This window comes from Spea bombifrons, chromosome 8, assembly GCF_027358695.1.
Source record: "Spea bombifrons isolate aSpeBom1 chromosome 8, aSpeBom1.2.pri, whole genome shotgun sequence".
Classification (NCBI taxonomy): domain Eukaryota; kingdom Metazoa; phylum Chordata; class Amphibia; order Anura; family Pelobatidae; genus Spea; species Spea bombifrons.
In genome coordinates this window covers 45997073-46016585 of record NC_071094.1, presented here as the reverse complement: position 1 = coordinate 46016585, position 19513 = coordinate 45997073, and the positions used below count along the sequence as shown (strand labels likewise).

At 57.7% G+C, this 19513-nt stretch overlaps 1 protein-coding gene across 2 annotated transcripts; it reads right to left on the bottom strand.

The window, feature by feature from the left end:
- Positions 1-239: 239 nt before the first annotated feature.
- On the bottom strand, positions 240-18592 carry ACTN4 (actinin alpha 4). 2 transcript variants are annotated; one of them, XM_053472795.1, is made up of 21 exons: positions 18335-18592; positions 8762-8876; positions 8482-8601; positions 8093-8179; positions 7926-8013; positions 7762-7840; positions 7584-7665; positions 6717-6802; positions 6020-6112; positions 5498-5728; positions 5255-5402; positions 4986-5136; positions 4304-4412; positions 4076-4216; positions 3776-3958; positions 3466-3600; positions 3137-3316; positions 2866-3012; positions 2363-2443; positions 1847-2005; positions 240-1559 (listed from the first exon to the last, which is right to left on the bottom strand). In XM_053472795.1, the coding sequence occupies exons 1-21, from the start codon at positions 18464-18466 to the stop codon at positions 1401-1403; spliced, it is 2706 nt and encodes a 901-aa protein (XP_053328770.1). In that variant the 5' UTR covers positions 18467-18592; the 3' UTR covers positions 240-1400. The 2 variants fall into 2 exon arrangements, with proteins under 2 accessions (XP_053328770.1, XP_053328769.1); XM_053472794.1 differs by lacking the exon at positions 6717-6802 and adding an exon at positions 7165-7250 and having other exon boundaries at positions 18335-18591.
- Positions 18593-19513: the final 921 nt, after the last annotated feature.

Here is a 19513-nt window from a genome sequence, read left to right as displayed (position 1 = left end):
GAGGTTGGGCGGCCATCGCCATTCGGAAACGGACGACCGACTCAAGCCGTTAAGAGTCCGACAGAGCGGGGGTCGCGGGGTGGATTTCACCCAGGAGACGGAGGATCCGGTCCAGCAAACGCCGAGGGGCCGCCGGGACGGTCTACGCCGGATGAGATCTGCCCCCGTCCCGTCACCGGTAGAGAGAAGCCGCGAACCCCCCCTCCCCCGCTGCCCACAAAACACCAGAACGGCACGGATTTATCTTAAAAATATCATTTATTGTTCTGTAAGGAGAGGCAGGAGGTGTAGGCAGGACAGACAGACGGACCGGTGACGAGGCCTCGCCTTCTCCCATACGGCTGCCAGTATAAAAAGTGAGACGAGGAATGTGACCGACCTCAGCAACCGCTTTATTTAAAGACAAGAAAAATGCAAATATAGGTTCCGCTAGGTGAATATATATATATATATTATCATAAATCCCCTAAATTAACTAAATAGTTTCCATCTTTCTGATTTTTTTTTTTTATTCATTTTTTTTGGTCCTTAGAGAAAAGAAATAGCAAAAAAATATATATATATAAAAATGGAATTTTACGATTAGCCGAATAATGGAATGTAGGGTGTGGGGGCCGAGCATCCCAAGCAAAGTGAAGCCCCTCTCTCTCAGCGCATGCGCCGCAGCGGCATCCTCCCGAGAGAGAGCGAGAGCGTAAGGAATGTGAGTTCTATGGAAGTGGCATGAAGCTCATGGGGTAACTTTTTAAATACCCCGGAACGTGATTGGCTAGACGGCTTTTAAGCCCCGCCCATCCCAGGTTTTGCATGCAACGTCAGAGAAGTGTTTGTAACAGATGCGAGCGGATGAACACCAGCTGCCTTCTCAGACACAGCCGCGTCTCCCCCGCCAAAACATGACTCCGTGAAAGAGCTCGGGGAAGCGCGCACCTATCGTGGATCTCTCCCCTGCCTGCAGTGTGGAGCCTTCCAGAGAAATTCAACACCGAAACGATCAATATACAATAGAGAAGCAACTTATTGTACGGGATCCCCGACCAACGGGAGTCGCGCGGGAAAGGACCAGGAATAAATAACCCAAGGAGGAGAGGGGGGGTGGGAGTGTATGGAGGGGCAGTGTCAGCAAGCATCCCTTACGCCTTAGCCATTGCATAGTAAGCTTTGTAGAGGGGGAGGAGCGGCCGCGCAGGTCCTGTCTGCACCATCCTCCCTCCCTGCAAAGGGAGTGAAAGTTACTGTGATCCCCTCTCGTCCTTGGCGGCAGGGGCGCGATAGTAAGCCCAGAATTTCCTCGCTCCCCCAGAGCTCCGACTGCGCCAGAAAGGCATTACTAGCCGATAGAGGATGGTAGGACACTTTCAGGCGGGGGCCCCCCTCGAGTCTTCCCCCCTCCTGCGGTCTCACAGGTCGCTCTCGCCATACAACGCAGTAGAGAAGGACATGTAATCCAGCGCTCCGGGGACTGCGTCTGGGCCCTGGTACGGCGCCATGCGAGCGATGCAGTACTCGGCCTGGTCCGGCGGCAGCTCCCGGCGCAGCTCTGCTGCTGTGATGTAGTTCTGGGGGGGAAAAAGGGAAAGATGGCGTCAGACACACAACGTGATGGCAAGTAAGACCCATTCGGCCCCCGTCTAGTGGCCCATTTCTCCTGCTGTAAAGACTCGAACCTTAATCAGTCGTCGGTCTCGTCTTAGATTCGGGAGCCGTATGTCTATCCCATGCATGTTTAATCCCCTCACTGTATTACCCTCTACCACTTCTGCTGGGAGGTTGTTCCGCTTATCCACCACCCTCTCAGTAAATTGAAACCTTAGATTACATCCCGAGTAGCCAAGAGCCACCTCACCTTATCTCCAGCCAAGACCTTGAATGATGCGATGACTTGGTCGGCGGTGTCCGTGTCCGTGGTCTCTCGGGACATGAAGTCGATGAATGCTTGGAAAGTCACCATGCCGGAATTGTTTGGATCCACGATGGCCATGATTCTGTTGAACTCTGCCTCTCCCTAAAACAGAGGTGACAGCGGGGTAAATCAGTGTATGGGGGGGCATTAATTGCACCGCTAGGAGAGGTAGGGGAATCACAGAAGACGGCACCAGACAGCACGATAGCAACCACAGAACGGAGAGGCCCATACCAGGCTGCATCCCGTAGAGATAAGAAGAGCCCGGAAGTCCTCCCCATCCAGAGCACCGATTCTCTTCTTTCCGAGAGACAGAGAGAGAGCGAAAGAAAATAAACGACAGAGCCGAGAGGAGAGAGCGTGCCGGGCGGTTGGTATCAGAGAGACAGCGGAGAGGTAGAGGGGAAGCAGAGAGAGAGACGGGCACACGGTTAGCTCGGGTTGGCATTCGCTCTGTACCTGTCTGTCGTTCTCCACATCGTATCCCAGACTGATGAGGCAGGCTTTGAATTCTTCAGGTCCGAGGGCGCCCGTATGGTCCTGACGGACAGAACCGCGTGGGCCCAGGGAGGCAGAGGGAGGCCACGTCGGTGGATGGTGGCCAAACGGGAAGGAAGAGAGGAAAAAAACAAAAACCAAACACATTACAAAAAGTACAAAAAGCGAGCGAGGAACGTGGATTCTTCCTCTGAGAAGTCTAGAAGCTGCTGAGCTACCAGAGGGAGGTGGTCTCTGACAGAAAAGATTTATGAAACGCCTGGTCGGAGACCCACGGACACCCCGTGTGCTACTCAGAGGACCAACTTAACACTGGGTAAGGCCACGCCCACTGTCAGAACCTGAGCCAATCCCCATCGGGCATTTTTCAAACCAGCCTCCGACATTTAACTGAAAGCCCGGAATCGGGACAGTCGCCACCTCTCACTGCGACCCGCGGCAGTCGCCGGCCGAAGGCTCCTCACCTTGTCGAAGTGGTTGAATGAGGCCCGGTACTCGTGCATCTGCTCCTGGCTGATGCCCTTGGCGTCGCGAGTGAGGATCTGGTTTTCCACTTCATTGATTGTTCTGGCGATGGTGGTGAGGAGATGCTCCCAGCCGACGCGAATGTGCTGGGGAGGAATAAAGTACATATAATACAGCCAGCAGGAGCACAACATTCTCGCAGTCACCCTCGTTCTGTTCTCTGCCCCTACGCCCTTCGGCCCCCGTGTTCGGCCCCCACGCCCCCCTCACCTCCATGGTGTAATTGGTGTGCTTGTTGTCGAATATCAGGGCCTCCTGGATGAGCTGGTGCTGCTGCTCCAGTTTGTCGATGTTGGGCTTGTAGTTGATGACGCTCTGCTCGTACTGCTTCAGGTGGCTCATCTGATCCTCCAGCGTGCCGTGCATCTCAATGGCAATGCGGCCCACCTCCTGGCAAGAGACGTGGCAGAGGTTAGAGGCCGGGAACGTAAAGCGCTCGCGGGCATACAGAGCAACACCATGCAGTACCTCATGTCCCCTGCAGGTGGCAGTAGACCCGGCATCGGGTGGACTACGTGCCTGCGCAGAACAGCACTCACCTCCATTTTGGACTGGATCCAGGGTCCTACCAAGTTGGCCTGGTTGGCAAACTGCAGACGCAGGCTTTCATTGGACTGCTGCTTGTCCTGCTCCCCGTTCAGCGCGCTGTCTCTCTTGGGAACGAGCTGCTGGACCTGCACAGAACATCCGTCAGTGACGCGCTGCGAGAAGCCCCCCGGCGCAACACTCTGCTCTCGCCCCGCCCCCCCCCGGCGCAACTCTCTGCTCTCGCCCCCCCCCGGCGCAGCTCTCCTCTCTCGTCCCAGCCCCCCCCACGGCTCTCTGCTCTCGCCCCCCTCACCAACCTACCTTCTCCCACTGCGAGTTGATGGTCTGCGGGGTGACCGAGGTGTACGGGTTGCCGCTGGCCAGCTTGATGTGGTTGTAATCGGCGATCTTCTGGGCTTGGGCCTGGATGTCCAGGATAGCCTCGCGCTCGCGGTCCGCGTCCGGCAGGGTAGATTTGAACTGCTCGTGAGCGGCAATCAGACCCTGGGGGCAAACAGGGGTCCGGGTTCAGTTTATTCAGAAAACAATGAGCGATTTCGTGGGCCCAGCAGCCCCCCCAACTGTCCCCAGCAGCCCCCCAACTGTCCCCAGGCTACTCACTTCGATCTCCTCGATAGTGTGCACTATAAACATGTCCTGCAAATCCTCCATGGCGCCCTCCATCCAGTTGTTGAACGGCGCGGCCCTCTTGGCATACTCCAGGTACAGCTGGTCAATGGCCTCCAACTGCTTCTCGGTTTGCTGAAAGAGGTAAAGCAGGGTAAACGGGCAAATTCACGGAAACCGCACGACGACGATGATTACCCCGTCCCGGAGAATTGCCCTCACCTCCAAAGCCTCTCTCCTGCTGTGCGTCAGCGACCCCAACACATCCCACTGGTCACAGATCTTCTGGCAGCGCGCGTTCACGCTGGGCGAGTCGTAATAATCCAGCTCGCTGCCGGAGACACAAAACACCCCCGTTAGCGCCAGACCCGGGGGCATTACAACCCCCACCGCCCCAAAGCGAGCGTGTGGTTACTCGTACCCGGCTCGGGGTAATAAAGGCTCCCATTCATATCTGCCGGGGAATTTCTTACAATAACCGCGTGTAACCGGCAGCAACACCGGCAGCAGTGTGTCCGGACACGTCCGCCGGCTGCACACTATACATCTGTACCGGCCCGTATAAAGCACAGCGCTCACTGCTGGCAACGGCGGGCCCATGATCCACCCTCCCTGAGATGGGTTATAATACTCCATGAGGGGCAGCCCTGACATTTAAGACACGATGATGTCATATCTATGTTATAACGCAGACCGTGCCGAGCCGCCATATATAAACGGCCTGTAACCGGCCCACCGAGCAGCAGGACACCACGTGGGAGATGCCCCCCGGTCCGGGATAGTTAAGTGATGAAGACTATAGTAGATGAGAATAACGGGGGCGCCTTAACCCCTCGGCTGCCTTCACACCATGAAGAGTTACCCCAACTCATCACCAGGACTCTGACTAAAACCCTCTACTCACTTCAGCTCCTGCGCGATGGCCGCGATCTGCTCCACTCGGTCCTGGTGGGCCGCCAGGTCGCTCTCAAACGCCTCATGCTTTCGAATCAACGCCTTGATGTCCGACAGGGTGGCGCTCTCGTAGTCCTTCTGCTTCAGCATGGCCTCTTTGCCTGTGGGAAGGAGCCGCATCGGGTTAAAAATCCATTCACCAAGCCGGCGGCCGGCGACTAACGACGCAGAACGTAGGGGACGGCACCACGCGCCTGCGCAAGCCGCAGCACAACGCACCTTCTGTCCAGGCTTCGTGGATAGACGCCTTCTGTCTAAACTTCTCGGCCAAGTGATCGAGTCTCTCGAGCCGGCGGATCTCGTTCAGCATCCATTCCTCGTAACCCTTTTCCGCCTGCTCCAGGTGCTGCCAGCCGTTATTAATGTCCTGGGGGGAGAAGGAACGCCGAGGGGCAACATGAGCACCGACACCCCATTATATACATATGGAGCCCCCCGCCGGCAGCATCCCCAGGGCCTCACCGACACCATCTTGCCCTCGGACGGCATGAACGCGGGCCGGTTGCTGAGCCTCAGCTTGGTCTGCAGAGTGTTGAAGTTGATCTCCAGCTGGCATTTCTCTTGCACTTTGGGGGGTTTGTGGACTCGGCGATAGTCCCTGAAGTCCTCCAGCTTCTGCTGCATGTCGTGCATGGTCTTCTCCGGCACGCGGTCTTCCAGCCACGGGATCGTGCGCCGGATCCATTCCAGCAGCTGCCGAGAGGGAACACGCGTGATGAGACAACGAGCCGCAGACCGCGGTCACCGCGCGGGGAAGGAGTCTCATGTGAACCTGCCGCCTTTGGGGGCCACGCGCTCTCTCACCAGGCTGTCGTCACGGCGATTTTAGTAAACTTTACCGAAGAGTTTTATTTTAGCGTAAATTCCTAAAACTGAATATTTACACCAATCCTCTACCTGCCCTCAGATACCCCTCCCCCCCCGATTCTCTGCTAGCGGTAGCCATAAGCGCGTCCGACCCCGGGGCGCTCCGCGCAGACTCACGTCACTGGCGAGCTTCTCGTAATCCTCCATCAGGTGCTCGTTCTCCTGGTTCACAGCCAGGACTTTGCAGATTCTGTTGGCTGCCGTCTCAGCCTAAAAGGAACGAAGATGCGCGATAAATGAGACGTCGCATTAACCCCCTCCCCCCCAACACCAAAGCCAAGCAAAGAGCTGCCGGCTCAGAGTACAGAGAGTGGTTTAAAGCAGAGACACGGACAGGGCACGTGGCGTGACGCGGGTAGCTCGGCGCCGCATGGGGAGTCGGAACCAGCGGCTGCAGCAGAACGCATGACAAAGACCTCCCTGCGCTCGTCGCATTTTATTAACTCATTAGGTAGAAGCTGCAATCAGTACATGGAACGGACTCTGGATAAGGAATACAGTTTTCAGGGGGCGGGGGGTTGTTGTCCGGATGCGGGTTTCCGCTGGGCCGGCCGCGCATGCTATTAATTACACCGACGAGCCGACGCTGGCTTTGAAGTTTCTCGTTTAAAGCCCCATAAACTCGTGATCAGAGGCAAGCTTCCACATCACGCTCAGCCAGCAAATAAAAAGCAGGGATTGGGGGATCCGGTAAGAATGACTATAATAACGCGGCACAAAGCTCATCGGTCTCCACGTCAGTCTGCCAAGGTACAAAGCCTGGCACCCCCGGGAGAGAGCATCAGAGAGGAACGGCACGCAAAGCCCAGCTCACCTTCTGAGCACCAGAGAAAGCGTGGTAGAAGCAGGACACGTAGGTCATTATGGCTTTCTCATCGGGTCTGAGAGTGCCCACAATATCTGTGCAAAGAGACAGAGAGAGAAACGGGACAAGGACAAGAGTGAGAGGGAGCGGAGCGGGCCGGAGGGGCCGGGAGCCGGAGGGGCCACGTCCTGCCCCAGACCTGCAGCTCTCAGCCATCGCTCTGTGTCGGGGACAGCGTGGGGGTAACGCAGGAGAACGCTATGGGGGGCTTGACCCTAACAACTAGGGGTCTATTAAAAACACAGGGTGGGCCGTGTAAACGAGCGGAAGCCCCCCACTCGGCAGTCCAGACACACAGCGAGGGGAGAGCCGCCGGCAGCTGTAAGAGAAGCAGGTGATGCATGCGGAGGAGAGAGAGGAGGCGAGGAGAGGCGCTGCGGGCCGCCTTGGACGCTACCTTCTGAGCTCCAGAGAAGGCGTGGTAGAAAGAGGACACGTATGTCATGATTGCCTTCTCATCGGGACGAGCGGTGTTGACAATGTCTGGAAATGAAGGAGATACGTTAAGAAACAGAAGAGGTGGGGAGGGAAGGCGCTGACCCCGCTCGCTCCGCTTAAAAGGGAAAATCCGTCACAATATGGGCCTGCGCCGCTCAGCCGAGGGAGAGTAACCCCAGGCATTTAATTGGTTAATATGGACCAATGAAACAGAAGCGGAGATCCCTTTCACATCCGCAAGGGGGTCAGCGGGGTTAACACCACAAAGGAGAGGAGACGCCTTCAGCTATCCGGGTAAGAAAGGGTTAAGCGACGTCACGGAGCGACCGCCTGCAGGAGAAAAGAACCCGAAATCTCCGCATCGGGGCCGACGCTCACCTTCAGCGTCCAACATCTTGGGGATGTCCAGGTATTTCTCGGCCACCTCGAAGGCGTTGTTCAGATTGGTGACCGGGTCGTCCTGCGGGAGGGGGAAACGTGCAATGAGTGACGAACGTGCGGGGGGGGGGTGTTTGGGGGTCTCAGGCCGGGTGGTCTCGGGGGGGGGGCAGCGTACCTTTCTAAGTCTGTCGTACTCTATCAGCTCGGGGCGATGTCTGTGGATCAGGGCGTTGAAAGCCAAGCCATCCTTCCAGCTGTAAAACAGAAGCAAAGATCACCACACGGCGAGCGCAGGTCGGCTTGGGAGCCGGCAGGGGGCCGCGCAGGCGCAGCGGTTACCTTATGTGGAAGTTCTGCACATTGACGTTCTTGTACGGCGCGGTTTTTCGCTGACACCACAGCAGCAGACCCTCCTTGGCGGACGTCTCTGCGGAACGAAGCTCGTTATTAAAACAATCGGGAAGGAGACGGTGAAATTAAAGAGGTAGTTGAAGCGGAGCAGTCACCTTCCACAGAGATGTCCTGAATGGCAAACCGGAGGATTATGGTCCAGATCATTCCCAGCGTCATCTTTGCGTTGCCATCGACGATTTCTAAAATAACGGGAAAAAAAACAATGAAAAAAAATAGAAGTTTGGGGCAGAGACACTAAATACGAGGCAAGAGAACGGCTTTCCTCCCTGTGACAGCGATACAGACCCCCGAAACCAGCAGGACCCCCGGCAAAGAGGCAATAATCCCCCCTGCCCCGCACACATGCCCACCCGCCCCAAGCAGGGCACAAATCCACCGGAAAGCATGGAGGGCACAGGGCAGTTGAGGCATTCCCCAGTGTTTCCATGGTGATCGCTCCCTCCACCCACAACTATAACTCGAGCCCCCCAAGCCTGCTCACCTTCTGCCCCGATGGACACCAGCTTTACCCCTTTACTCGCGATGAAGTCAAGGGCTTTGTTGACGTTGTTTATTTTGTGGACCCTCATCTTGCCCCGCTCCGGCTTGGGGAGACGCTCGCCTGAAACCGCAAGAAAAGAGGTTACCCTCCGGCTTCCTCCATCGCCGATGCCCCCGCGGGGGAGGGGGGGTGCAGCGACAGCCCGGCCGATGCCCCCGCGGGGGAGGGGGGGTGCAGCGACAGCCCGGCCGATGCCCCCGCATTTCGCTGCCCCTCTTACCAGAAATCACTTCCAGCAACAGCATGAGCTTCAGCCCATCGCGGAAATCCTCGTCTATGTTCTCGATCTGGGTGCCGGCCTTGCGCAGGTGCGAGTTACACCAAGCGGTGAAAGTCTGCGGGGAGAAGAGAACTCAGAACATCAGAAACCGGCGAGCCGCAGCGAGACCACCGGTAACGGCCTGCGAGCCGAGTCTCCCCACCGAATGTATGGGTTTGTCTCAGTCTGTCAGTTCCCGTCTGGTCGGACCCCTTGAATTTATGGATTGTATGAAGCGCTGCGTAGATTGTTGGCGCTATATAAATAAAATATTATTATTATTATTATTATTATTGGATTAATCTCTCCAAGAAATAGCGGAAACGCCGACTGCACCGACTGCATACCTGAATGAGTTAAACGGGGGCTTTTATTCCTGGGGGTCACAGTAATACAGAGTGCCTGACAGCGACACTCGGGTGAGTATGGAGGGAAGGGAGCAAAAGAATCACAAAGCCCCCTAATACCCGGGGACACCTGTCACCCACACCCCCCTCCGAGGGAATGCCAGGATCCAAAATGGCCCCCGCAGAGCTTAACACACAGGGAGGACACCTGTCACAGCGGGATCACTCATGCCGCGCAGGCACATTCTTCCCGCCAGCCAAGCCCATCGAGTGAGTAAAGAGCTCCATTCCTGGCATTCTTTGGCCTTCCGGGTCACGGTTGGGGATGAGAGAGAGGTGTTGGTGTCCTTGAGAGTGGCAGGTGAGTGCGAGCAGGTGAGTGCGAGTGCGGCTGAGGAATGCGGCTCCCCGGCACTCTCGGCACGCCCTGCCGGTCCCTGCGAGGACTTGTCTCTCCGCTCTATTGCACAAACGCCCCGCCACACCCTGCATCGGCGGCCCTCGCAGACGGCTCTATTGTCTTAGAAACGAGAGGCAGAGAGCGGCTTCCTGCGCGGCGTCCGCATGGAGGTCACCGTGAAGCCAGCAGCGCGTTCTGCCCCGGGGTCTTGCGGCCCCCGCTCCGGCCCCCAGCTCACTCTTCCATAGCCGGGGTATCTGCAGACTTCCGCATGCACCGAAGTGCAAATAACAGCTGCAGCGTCCCTTTAACCATTTACTGACTGGGGGGGGAGTTTGGGGCAGGAAGTCCTCGCGGTCGCCGCCCCCGCATCGCGCTCGCAATTTACATGCAGCGGAGCCGACAGCCGCTGCTAATTACAGGCCCAACGGAAGCAATTAGTGTTCATTGAAGTGGGGTGGGGGATGGGGGGCCGGTGCGGACACTGCCGTCATTGTCCCTGGAGGTGGAATCTCGCCCGCTGCTGCCGAGTCGCTCTCAGGTGAGCGGGGAGCCCTCCACGTTTCCGCCGCCGCACTCCACCCTTCCTGCCGGAGGCAACCAGCGCGGCTGCCATTAGCTCAGCCGGGAGGAATGCGGCGCGGCAGCCATTCCTTTACGCATTCCCGGGGATGAGCAACGCAGGAGGGGCCGGGGGGCCGAAACACTCCCTGACCAACCGCCGGCAGATTCCAGGAGTCCGGGGCACGGCTGGCGGGCGACAGGTGCTAACGCCACGGCGTATTAAAGTGTTTTTCCACCCCAGTCAGAGTGCCAGGCTGTGGGAAGAGAGCGAGGAGAGGCGGGCAATCCTACTAACTGCCCCACCATAACCCAGCACCAGACCCCGCCGGTTACCACGGAGACGCGCTTCCCCGCACAGCCACGACACATGCGCGCAGCTGGCTCGGGGGTAACAGGCAGAGCGCCCAAAAAGAGCAGAAATCCGGAGCCACGCTCAGTGCATCCAAACAGAAGAGATGCGGCCCCCGAGGGCCACAAGCTGGAGCGCCCGCCCTGTATCCGGTACGCTCCGTAAAGCAGATCTTGCCTCATTTCTATGGATTCTCGCGATGAATTTGGGGTGAATTTTAAGCGATTTCGGTCGCCGGAAAAAACAACACTTCCTGCCGGCCCGGCTATAAATATCCGACCGCTGGCCGAGCAAACAGGCGAGAAACAGTCAGACGTTTCCCAGCATGCACCCCGATTATTAAACGCCCGCCGTATTAATAAAGGTTCTGGGGTTACACGGAACCCACCGGCGGATCGGCCCCATCCGGCCCCCGTCCAGCTTCTCCTACTGTGAAGACTCAAAAGTTACATTTAGGATTCAGGAGCCGGATGTCTATCCCATATATGCTTAATCCCCTCGCTGTATTACCCTCTACCACCTCTGCTGGGAGGCTGTTCCACTCATCTACCACCCTCTGGTTCTCGGGGCATTTCCCCGAGCGCACTTTGCCCCGTCCGCTGCAGCGGCGCAGGTTTTACTGCACGTTAAAGATTAACGCATTGCTCGCATTCTTCCGGCTCTAATGTTTAGCGCTCGGAAGCCGTGAAGAGGAGCGGCCGGAAAAAACACTCAGCTCATCGGGCTGGGCGAGAAACTCTGGTTTCAAATTATTATACAGGTCACAGCCACGATACTCAACCCCAATACCCCGGCCCGGGGGGGACAGACGGACGGACGGGGAGAGAGAGAGACGCAAACCCATAAAGCACAGGAGAGACGTTACAACAAGAGAGCGGAATCCAACACTAGAGAGTCAGAGACTGAGATGGAACGGAAGGAAGCTTTACTTTACTGAGAGGGGGGAGATAAGTGGAGCAGCCTCCCAGCAGAGGTGGTAGAGGGTAATACAGTGAGGGGATTAAACATGCATGGGATAGACACGGGCCGTTAGACATTAATCCGTGGGATAATACCGGCCCCCGGGGAGAGCGGAGGGTCACGTGTACCGCCGGAGTGACTGCGTGGGGGGGGGGGGTAGATCCCGGTGTGTGTGGGGGGGGGCAGTAGTTCTTCACGGCGTAACCCCTCGCTGGCTGGGAGTGACGAGGAGATCCGGAGAGCGATAAATATCCAAACGACATCAGGAATTCTAAACAGGGAAAGAGGCCGGCAGAACAGGAAGGCGGCCGGGGGCCGGGGGGCCGATGGTATGAACGGCCCATGTACACAGGTCGCACGCATGCCGTTAACCCCTCGTGGCTGCAGCCTGACGAGGCAGAGCATGCAAGGCGGGTAGATTAGGGGACACATCAGGTTAATGGATTAACCCTACGATGACGCGCACGGGGCAAACCAGAACCCCCGAGTCCTCCCAGAGCCCCCCCGGAACGCAGCGACATAAAGCAGACGTCACACGAGACGCGGGGGATCCATTCATTATATCCGGGAGCCAAACGTATATAAAATACACATTCCGCCCAGCGCGGGGCCCCCGCTCTCCCTCTCTGGGGACACGCGCCCCCCCCGCTCTCCCTCTCTGGGGACACGCGCCCCCCCGCTCTCCCTCTCTGGGGACACGCGCCCCCCCGCTCTCTCTCTCTGGGGGACACGCGGCCCCCCCCGCTCTCCCTCTCTCTGGGGACACGCGGCCCCCCCGCTCTCCCTCTCTCTGGGGACACGCGGCCCCGGCCCCGCTCCCTCTCTGGGGACACGCGGCCCCCCTCGCTCTCCCTCTCTGGGGACACGCGGCCCCCTCGCTCTCCCTCTCTGGGGACACGCGGCCCCCTCGCTCTCCCTCTCTGGGGACACGCGGCCCCCCCGCTCTCTCTCTGGGGACACGCGGCCCCCCCGCTCTCCCTCTCTGGGGACACGCGGCCCCCTCGCTCTCCCTCTCTGGGGACACGCGCCCCCCCCGCTCTCTCTCTCTGGGGACACGCGGCCCCCCCGCTCTCCCTCTCTGGGGACACGCGGCCCCCCCGCTCTCCCTCTCTGGGGACACGCGGCCCCCCCCCCGCTCTCTCTCTCTGTCTGGGGACACGCGGCCCCCTCGCTCTCCCTCTCTGGGGACACGCGCCCCCCCGCTCTCCCTCTCTGGGGACACGCGCCCCCCCCCTCCGCTCGCTCTGCCTGCGTCTCTCTCTCTCGTCGAGGTTTTGCGGGACGGGAAGTTGCAGCAGGTCAGCGGATGTTTCTCGGTGTAACTGCCTTTTGCACAATGCTGCAGGTTATGACAGATCACGCGACAGCGGCCGCAATACACAGGATTACAGGGGCGGAAAAATAACGCAAAGTATGGCCTTAAAGCGAGGGATTTATCTCAGCAGCCCGCGGTCAGTGAAACTTCCCAGGAGTCTCTGGGAAACGTCTCGTCTATCAGCGCGGGGAGCAGCGACGCTCTAATCGCACAGAAACCAGTGGATATTGTGGTCTGGCTCATGTATACTGACGGACTGTACGGCATTTACTGAGCTGCGGTGACAGAAATCCCCGCGCCGGACCGGAAACCGCTTAGTAGCCACGGCCGATGAGGCTTAAACTCCACAGATTTCCAACGCGCGGAACATGCGCGGAACGCAGATTTCCCACACACAGAACATGCGCGGAACGCAGATTTCCAACGCGCGGAACATGCGCGGCCCGGTCACCGAATCGCATCGTCTGAAAGGTTTTCCGCTTTTGCGTGTAATCCCAGCGAGCGAATTCCTGGGCTGCTAAGTTTAGCCGGGGGGGTCAGAGGCGCCGGGGGGGTCAGAGGCGCCGGGGGGGGTCAGAGGCGCGCTCGAGACGCTCCATATTTGGCTGCGAGAGGAGCGGATTTGGGGTTAAAGTCACGGCAGGTTCACGGAAAGCATTATCAGCACGCAAAGGAACCGGGGCTCTCCATGCGACACGCGAATAAACACGGGACGGAGTGTGAGAAAGAATTTCCGCGACTTCAAAAGTCTGCAAACGCCTAATAAGGGTAAAGAATGAGCGGAATTCGGATCCGGCTTAGAAGCGGCCGCAGGAAACATGCGCGGAGCGCATCCGAAGGAAACAGGAGGAAAATCTCAACCCAAACAAAATCATGAGGGCCCCGGGGGGGCGGGAGACCCCGTGGAATTAGCGTGTGCGGGGAGGAGAGGGCGCCGGGGTCACGGAGAAGCGAGTGCAGCTTCACAGACAGAGCCGCGCGTCCCGTGAAGGCAACGAAGCCCGTTTAGTAGCCGCTGACGAGGCCCTTGAAAGCAATCAGCGTGTTTATCCGAGTCTTAAAGCGAGGAAGCTGCGGACTTCCGAATGGCACGCAGCGGCCCCCGGGAGGGCCGGCGGAGACAGGATGGGGAGGGGGAGGAGGGGGGACTGCAACAGGAAGACGGCAAAACCTCAACCTCTCGGCGGCAGCGGAGACAGAAAACGCTCCCTTGAAACCGCCGCCTTATTTGCATCTCATTGCCGGGGCCGCCTCGGCCCCCCGACGCGTTTCACCATCATCACAGGCTGCGTCTCCGGAGCAAGTAACCTAGTAAACGGGGTCCTAAAGGGGGTCCTTAAAATAACTGATTTAGGGCAGAATATAAATAAATAAAATAGAAAACAGACAGCCGGGGTAGTGCCGGGCCTCCTCTACCGGGTTTCAGCTCCCGTTAACGCCGTCACTTCGTTTAACCAGAACCCATGCGCAGTAGCGGTAATATATATATATATATAGCGCCATCATACTCCGTGGTGCTGTACGATGGGGAGTAGCGCCTCGCGTAATATAATGAATACTGAATCATTGGACCCGGCTGCCCATGCGCGGGAGTGACGGGAACCCACAGGAAGAACGTCGTGTCTCGGAGGGAAGCCACCCTCGCTGCGCCCAGGTATCAGTACACCGGGGCGAGACTTTCCCTGGGGAGCAGGAACAGCCGCGCATGACAGCCGCGGAGCTCCGGAATTCACTTGGTATGTAGCAGGTCGGTGAGGTTTTTCACTCTCTTGTGCTACCTGCATCACGCGTGCGACACGCCGACGCACACGCGGTCACCGACAGAGACACGGGTTAACTAAGTGCAGATGAGGGAGAAAAGCAAGAAAACAGAAGAGAAACTTTACAGAGACGCGCGGCCCGGCGACCACCCGACGGACGGCGGCTCTATACCTATTCCCGGCGTACACCCCTTACCCGACCAGCATACTTATTATCACGTCTAGGTGGGTTTCACGCACGGATGTTTTGTGTCGGCGGGAACATTAAGCGCCCCGGGGAACCATTTGCAGGTTACACGACTGATGCGATAAGCCGCCAAACGCCATCACAGCACCCAGACTCAGATGCTACGGGGTTAAAGATACGTCATTCTGGTTCAAAGGTTGAAATGATACAGCGACCAATGAAACTGTCCAATCCGAACGACTCATCTGTTGCTATGGTGACAAGAACTTTTGAAACTTTACCCCAGAATCTAAGGGCTGAACGTTATCTTTACCAAAAGAATCACGCACCATGCGCTCGCCCCAACGTGACACACGCGGTAAACACGCTTAACATACATCTTAGCATGCGGGCCATGTCTACTAACCGCCTCCACGGAGCTCAGGACTAACAGGCTTTACTATCCCGTCCCCCGCTGGCAGCTGCTTCGTTCTGTCACCGCGGCCGGGGTATTTACAGAGCACAAGAGCCCATAGGAGGGCCGCGTCGCCTTAACGGTGCAATGATTGGCTTCCGGAGCCAGTCAGGGATAAGCATGCGCGGGAAAGGCTGCCGTTTGTTTACCGCGCAGCCGCTGCTATTTTTATGAAGGCGAATGGCGGGGAACGACTCTCCGGAGAGACCCGGGGGCTCCAGCCCGGGGCAACAACACAGAGAGGTGGCATCCAGGCACATAACAGCCCCTGTGTCTACACCCCTGGCTTCCGTCCAGCCACAAGTCGGAGCAAAACACTAACCTCACACCCACGGGAATCACAGGCGGAAGGAAAAAAACACCCGCCTGGCAACGGAACCCAACGGGCGGCCCCCGGGACCGAGCCAGACCCGCTCCCAGCGGGCGTACAAACCAATCACTGATCATATAATAAAAAGGAAGCGTAACGATCCGGCCTGCGAAGGGTTAACGGCCGCTAACCGAGGCCACAGAAGTCTCTGCACACACCGTGCCAGGGAGCCATTACAACACGGATTACACAAGCAGGGCCAGCGCCCCCCCCAGCAGGTCAGGAACATGTATATCAATAACATATAGCATGACTGATAAAAGCCAGGCCTTTCTATGATGTCACCGCACCGCGGGCTGTTTAATTACTACATCACGTAAGGCTCATCCGGCCGACAGACTAACAGCAGACGTGTAACCGCCGGCGACTAAAGGGAAATCCCCGAACAGAGCGCCCACAGACCCCGCGCCGGGGAAGCGGAGAATAACGGAGGCCGGTAACGGCGGAGCCGGTCGTACCCACGGGCTCTTACACAGAAGGGCCAGAACCGGGCGAGTAGGACAGGTAACCCCCAGCTCTCTGCACCAGGCAAGCCCTTTCCGTAGAGCAGCCAGAGCACGGTCAGTAAAGAGTTAACCCATCCCTTGATTGCACAACTAAGCAAATAAAGTCTTACTTAACCTTTTCCCTCCTGAGGACGCTGGCAGTAACCCTGTTAATGATTAGAGGACTGGAAGGTTAAAAGTACAGCCCGCTGAACCCGGGAGCGTTAATGCCCCCTCATCCCCCTGTCCTCATACCCCCGTCACGGGTTTGGGGTAAGGCCTGGGGGTTGTTAGGCCGCGCTGCAGTCATCTTATACCCAGAGGAGAGCAGGCAGCGCAAACCGCCAAGTAACTCTGAACACAATCGCGTCACCAGGGGCCCGGAGAATAAGGCGTTATTCTTCCCCGGCAGCCGGTAATACCGGTAATTCCAGAACTGCATGAATGGGGTTTAAGTGACCCTTCCAAAAACTGCCTCCCCCCCCCCAGACCTGTGCGGTGGGAGGGGTCGCTCTCCTTAACCCTTACACACCTGCACAGCAACCCCCCATAATAGAAGTTAGGAGGCAAAACAAGGCACGTTGACGGCCCATGCGGACGGCATCCTGAAAAACCTGATCCGGCAGGTGCGCTCGGCGCAGACAGCTCTGCTTACGGGGAGGTATTGTCTGCCACAAAAGGCGACTGTGCTGCCCCGGAGGGTCCCGATAAAGGGGTCTTTCAGAGCGGCCAGGAGCCCCGGCCGGGGGAATTGGAAAGGATTCCAGGTCGCTGGATTCACTTACACCTGAAGCCAAGGACACGCAACACGCAGCACAAACACGGCTTCCATGACAGGCCCATTGCACACACGGCGCACACACAGAGCACACAACGCATTCTAACCACACAGCGGCAGCCCCCACGGGGAGACGAGTGCCGGGTTTCTGGCGGGCCGCTTATTGGCTCACAGGACAGTCCGTGATCTGCTCAGCACATCCCAACTGTCCTGGAGATCAGCGCATCAGTCACTGCGTCCAGGCCAAGGTCCACCAAGCAGTGAACGCCCGAGTCACGGATTACTGTCACCAAACATCACAAGGATTTATTAACGTGACGCTTTAAGTGACGAGGGGGCTGATCGCTCACCGCACCCACCCGGCACACTGTAATTATACCCCCCGTAAAAAGGAGTCTCCAAGCGCGTGCCTCCCGACACTACACACCCAACATGCGCGGGGCTGCGACATATCACAGACGTTAGTCAGACGGGGCGGAAGCTCCAGGTACACCCAGCGCGGCCCGGGGAAGCGCTCCACCTCTGCACCTAATCCCCGGAGCCGCCATACAGGTGCGGGGGCCACACACTGGGAGGTCACGGGCCCCCTCCCCCGTTAGTGAGAACAATAGGGCAAGATTTCTAAAGGGCAAACAGCCCCCCCCGAGCTACATGGAGGGGCATTTAACAGCCAATAGCGGCTCATTACACAGCACATCCCGTGATGTCAGAAGGCGCATGCATTGCGTGTAAACCGACATCAATATCAATCTACTTTAACACTAGATCTTTCAGCCGGACCATTTCTGTTAGAACCAGTTTGTGGCGGGGTGGCCGCTCTGGACACGCAGCGCTCTTACTGTCACACAGGAGCCGTCCTTTTACTGCCGATATGGCAATGCAGCCTTTCCTCCTACCAGAGTCTCTCTCTCTACAGTCACATGACTGCAGGCTACAAATCAGCAGCCCCCGAGAAACACAAATGGGGCAGATGATGGCACTTGGCGCGACCGTGCAGGTAGCGCTACACGCGAGGGGCAGGCGATCAGCAATTCCACACGGAGAACAGGGACAAAAAAACAGATAAAGCTCCTCAAAGAGAGCATCAGTGATGTCACACAAACCCACTACAGCCCCCACTAACACCGGTGTAACCCGGAACAGCCCCGGGGTCAAAGTGCTGGACAGGGAGCAATTAGCGGGGTCACTGCACTTGTTACCACGATGACCGCTCCACACTCAGCACCAAACTTCTCCAGTGTGTGTAATATATATATGTTTATGTGTATCTATGTTTACGTGTCTCTCTCTCTCTATATATATATATATATATATGTGTATATGTACGTACGTATGCATATATATATGTTCAGGAGGGAGGGGAGGGCTCCGGGCTCCGGGCTCCCACCCCGGATACGCACGGTTTACGACCAGCACGTTCACAGCCCCAGGGCCGCGGGCGGTGTGTTCCGTGTGGCAGTTTGCGCGTGTTTCCGTCAGTAAGCCTGCCCGCCCCTGTCTGTCTGTCTAGCCCCGTGTCAGTCGGTCGGTCGGTCTGCTTGTTGTCCCCCTTGCTGAGGGCGCACCTTGCGTTGCTGCTTCTCCCAGGCCGGGTCCAGCAGCAGGTCCCTGTCCCAATCATCTTCCTGCTCCATGTATTTGCCGTCAGGTCCAAGAATTCCGGTGTGAGGGGGTCCGCTCATGTGATAGTCCACCATAGCGGTGGGGTTGAGGCTGCGGTCGGTAAGGGGTTTCTGTACGGGTCGCTGCGCCGGTGACTGCCGGGCGCTGTCTGTCCCTGGAGCTGCTACTGCTACGAAGTGATGCGCATGCGCACTGAGCCACCGAGCCGTCGGAGCTCTCGCCTCAACCCCATCCACCAATAGAGGTTGAAGGAGGAGCTCCACAGCAACCAATGACAGCCCGGAGGAGAGATCCCGCTCGTTCGACGCCTAGTCTGCGCCACGCCTACTGGCCAGTTTTTTTTGTGATCCCGCCCGGTGACGTCACAGCCCGCCTCTTTCCCTCACACCCCTCAAACTGCCCTGGGCGAGACGAGCTGCCCTTCTTGTGTGACGACCTGGGGCAAAACAAGCTGTCCGGCCCGTGTATTGCCCCAGTAGCCTCCCTCCCACTGACCCTTCCCTTAGTTATACCATATAAGCCATGTTTTCCAGGACACATGACCCAGGCAGGTAAAGTGCTGCCCCCTGCAGGTTCCCTAAATTACCCTTACCCTACCCCCAAAACTCAAACCCCCCCCACACACACTGCCACCCATAACCCACCTCACGCCCTGTTGCCCCCCACCTCATCACGGATGCCCCCAGTACCCGGGTGGTGCAGGTTGATGTGTGCTGCTGGCATGTACCCCCTGGGAAAGGTTACAGTGCACTTGCTTTTATGAAATGCCCCAAGGTTGCCCTCCGACCCTCTCAGACACGCAGCAGCCGGGGAAATGGCGTTTTATTTAAATCAGACCCTCGCGCGTCAACAACAAATACGCCCCGTCATGACATTAATGTCCTCATAGCCTCCAATAGTCCTAAATTTGCATAGACAGTCCTTTCACCCGCACGCATGTTCCACCTGGTGTCCAGATTCTGAGGGTTACTGGCATCTCGGCCCAAATCGGGCACTCTGGACGCGCGGTGAGGTCTGGTGTCTATAAGGAGTAAAGATGTGACGACTCGGAAGAGAGACCGCCGCTGGTAGCCCCCCACCTGGACCCTGGGGGTATTATTTCTGGTTCTGGTCCGTCGGAT

Excerpts from the sequence above, each read along its gene's own strand:
- ACTN4 (XM_053472795.1), bottom strand. The coding sequence starts at position 18,466 with ATGGTGGACTATCACATGAGCGGACCCCCTCACACCGGAATTCTTGGA. Across the intron at positions 8,602-8,761 it reads GTTGCTGGAAGTGATTTCTG|GCGAGCGTCTCCCCAAGCCG; the intron begins GTAAGAGGGGCA and ends TTGCGGTTTCAG. Across the intron at positions 5,137-5,254 it reads CCACGAAGCCTGGACAGAAG|GCAAAGAGGCCATGCTGAAG; the intron begins GTGCGTTGTGCT and ends TCCTTCCCACAG.